General features: G+C 38.7%; 1 protein-coding gene across 1 annotated transcript; it reads left to right on the forward strand.

The window, feature by feature from the left end:
• The first annotated feature begins 1,047 nt into the window (after nt 1-1,047).
• On the forward strand, nt 1,048-3,430 carry LOC103519015 (DNA replication complex GINS protein PSF2-like). The gene is made up of 4 exons (XM_026830647.1): nt 1,048-1,211; nt 1,861-2,052; nt 2,639-2,787; nt 3,193-3,430. Exons 1-4 carry the CDS (start codon nt 1,094-1,096, stop codon nt 3,304-3,306), a joined length of 573 nt encoding a protein of 190 aa, XP_026686448.1. The 5' UTR covers nt 1,048-1,093; the 3' UTR covers nt 3,307-3,430.
• Nucleotides 3,431-3,966: the final 536 nt, after the last annotated feature.

Below are 3,966 nucleotides of genomic sequence, written 5' to 3' on the forward strand. Positions count from 1 at the left end.
TTGTTCTTTCCTAAAGTGTTTGTAGAGCCACCTAGTTCTCTATGTATTAGTTTTCTATTTATTGTGTTTTAATTTTAAGTTTTTATACATACCTACAAGCTTTTTTTGACGTTAATATTATGTAGGTTAGGTGCCTACCTAATTATCTAAAATATGTATAATAAATTGATGTAAAACGATAAAAATAAAACAAGTTTTCAATATTTGTTTTAATTCATCTTTTTTTTTTAGGAAGTGATATTTGTAAAAGAACTGAGATTTCAGAAAATAATTAGGTACCTACCTGATTATCTAAAATTCTAAAATATGTATAGTAAATTGATGTAAAACGATAAAAATAAAACAAGTTTTCAATATTTGTTTCAATTTATCTCTTTTTTTAGGAAGTGATATTTGTAAAAGAACTGAGATTTCAGAAAATAATTAGGTACCTATCTAATGCCCGAGAAATATTAAATTTCTAGTGAGAATAGGACCCATGACCTAGCACTTACAAGGCGGGCGCACCTTTCCAAGCAAATATTATTTAATTTACCTATTATGAAAATGAAAAGGGTTCGGAATTTCAAGTGCCCCATTGTTAGCCCTGTAGGATCAGTAAGGGGGACGGGAGGCCTTGTTTACTGCATCGTGCGAAACGGGCTTTGCAACATCTTTTTTCTCTGTGGCACCATTTTGGAGGGAGTTTGAAAAGTTGCGTTATTTTTGAGGTTAGAAATATCAAAACTAGAAAAGTGATTAGGATTTAAAATTTAAACATTTTCAAAATAATCAATTAATTCGGATTTAATCGGTTATTTTAATTCAAAATCCCCATATTTCGATCCGTTTTGATCTATTTTTCTATCCAAACCTCACAGTGGATGTTTAATTCGTGATATTAGTGAAGGATTTGATGTTTCCATTGTTCAATGGATCCTGCAGAAATAGAGTTTATCGCGGAGGACCAGAATGTTGAGATTATACCCAAGTTTAATCATTTGAATTTAATTCACTTGATTTCCGGTGATGTGGGATCTATTTTTCTATCCAAACCTCACAGTGGATGTTCAATTCGTGATATTAGCTAAGAATTTCATGTTTCCGTTGTTCAATGGATCCTGCTGAGATAGAGTTTATCGCGGAGGACCAGAATGTTGAGATTATACCCAAGTTTAATCATTTGAATTTAATTCACTTGATTTCCGGTGATGTGGGACCTTTCCGAGCAGGTAAGAATTAAAAAAAAAAAAAGAAGAAAACAAGTCAATAGTCAGACCAGTAAATTAAACAAACACTAGTAAGGTATCAGCCACTAAATAAGGAGTTAAAAAAAAAAGATTTGATAGAGGGAACTGCAACTGCTAAGGTCTTATCATCCTGAAATCGCAGAGAGAATGGAGACGGGATAGGAGGAAACCAGCCATTCCAAGAATGAACATTATCAGTTCAGTATACAATCTGCCCCAGGTGGGAATCAAACCCATGACCCTGCACTTACAAGGCAGACACACTACCAACCAAGCTAACTAGGCTGGCCTGAGTTTTGAGAAAGGTAGGTAAGGAAACAAGTCAAGAGTCAGACCAGTAAAATAAATAACAAACAGGATTTATTGGCCAGTGAATTGGGAGTGAGTGTGGGAACGGGCTCAATGGAGGGAACTGTAACCACAGAGGACAGGATATGAGAACGCCAGTCATTCCTAGAAGACAAACAAACTACCCTCTTACCTAACTAGGCTAATGCAACAAACTAAATATTAGGATATTCTTGAGAGTTCCATCAATTAGACTTATTTTATCATAGACACTTGTTGCTATGTTGAAAGCCCAAAACAGTTTAGATAGTCTTATTAAACTAAATATTCTTCTCATTTCCAGGTATCCCTGCTAAAGTTCCCCTATGGTTGGCAATCAATTTGAAACAACGGCAGAAGTGTCGCTTAGTTCTTCCCACCTGGATGAATTTGGAGACGCTCACTGAGATCAAGGAAGAGGAGAAAAAGTCTCGGTTCTTTATCAAAATGCCATCGGATCACTACATGGAAATGTCTCACATTATTCTGGATATAGGTTAGACATTGATATTCTTCTGCTAGTGTCTTGTCCAATTTGAAATATTGGAAATCATGCTCCAATTTTTTTTCACTTAGTATCTCTGGCCACTCTGATTGACAATCAATGTAAAATATTTGAATAAAACACTAAAAGTAAGCGGTAAAAAATTAAATAAATAATAATAAAAAAAAAATTGGGTAGGTACTTCAGTAGGTGTATAGTGTATAGGTACCTACCTGAACATTTCCTTTTTCTTTTATGCCCAATCTTGCCAAAGAGAGTTTGCAGTTAATCATAGTAGAGTTTAAGAAATACTGGCCTGTGTTAATCAAATGGGTGACATTAAAGAAAACCCTTTACATTGTGTTAATTCTCAGTGGTAATATCAGCCATTAAACTTACATTTTCTCTCCTTCCCTACTGCCCTACAGTCCTACATACAGCCATAACTGCCCTACAGTCCTACATACAGCCATTACTGTCCTACAGTCCTACATACAGCCATTACTGTCCTACAGTCCTACATACAGCCATCACTGCCCTACAGTCCTACATACAGCCATTAATGTTAACTAACTCGCCCTCTTCTCTCCTTCATCAGGTGCTGATGACATCCCTAATGTCGACCTCATACGCACTCTCATCAAGGATATCTGGGATCTTCGCATCTCCAAGCTGCGTTCCTCCATTGATACATTTGTCAAGTCAGGCGGAGGTCATGCTACGCTGAATCATTTGACTCAGTTTGAAATCAACTCCATTCGAAACATTCTGTGCGATGTGCTGGATACGATGTCAAGTCTGAAGGATAAACAGTGTGATGTTGATGTGACTCTTGTGACTAGCAACTCAACGTTGACCTCATACGCACTCTCATCAAGGATATCTGGGATCTTCGCATCTCGAAGCTGCGCTCCTCCATCGATACATTTGTCAAGTCAGGTGGAGGTCATGCTACACTCAATCATTTGACTCAGTTTGAAATCAACTCCATACGAAACATTCTGTGTGATGTGCTGGATACCATGTCAAGTTTGAAGGATAAACAGTGCGATGTTGATGTGACTCTTGTGACTAGCAACTCACAGTCACAGTAGCCCAGACCCTCAGCCTAGCCTAGCCCTGACCTTCAGCCCTAGCTTATCCCTGTTTGAAATCAACTCCATACGAAACATTCTGTGCGATGTGCTGGATACGATGTCAAGTTTGAAGGATAAACAGTGCGATGTTGATGTGACTCTTGTGACTAGCAACTCACAGTCACAGTAGAAGCCTGATCCTCAATGCTAGCCTAGCCCTGATCCAAGGGAAAATAAACCATGCTAATGAATACAAGGGAGTAGACCAGATTAGTCGACAGCCTGGGGGATTTCAAACAGGAAAGATACCAGCCTGAAATTTCCTTTATTAAAGAAATGGCTAAGTCAGCTCCCATGGCGTAGTGGTTACTGCGCTCGCCTTGCACGCGGGAGACCCGGGTTCAAGAAATTTGTATCATGCAAATGATTGATTCCATGACTGGCTGTTGCGGGGCCTACTCAGCCTCGTGAGGAAAATGAGTAGCTATGTCAGCCTGGGGGATTTCAAACAGGAAAGATACCAGCCTGAAATTTCCTTTATTAAAGCTTAAGTGCGAAGGGAATCCACTCTTAAAATTTTGTAGCTAAAACTAAATGTCCGCCCAAAGCATCAATCACCCTAGGGCTGATTGATGGCTGACGATAAACGCCGACCCTGTCTGTACACGGGAAAAGACGGAGAAGAAGAAGAAGAAGAAGAAGAAGAAGAAGAGGAGGAGTAGTTAATGAAGAGGACCCTAGGGCTGATTGATGGCTGACGATAAACGCCGACCCTGTCTGTACACGGGAAAAGACGGAGAAGAAGAAGAAGAAGAAGAAGAAGAAGAAGAGGAGGAGTAGTTAATGAAGA

The sequence above is a fragment of the Diaphorina citri genome, unplaced genomic scaffold, assembly GCF_000475195.1.
Source record: "Diaphorina citri unplaced genomic scaffold, Diaci psyllid genome assembly version 1.1 scaffold2483, whole genome shotgun sequence".
Taxonomy (NCBI): domain Eukaryota; kingdom Metazoa; phylum Arthropoda; class Insecta; order Hemiptera; family Psyllidae; genus Diaphorina; species Diaphorina citri.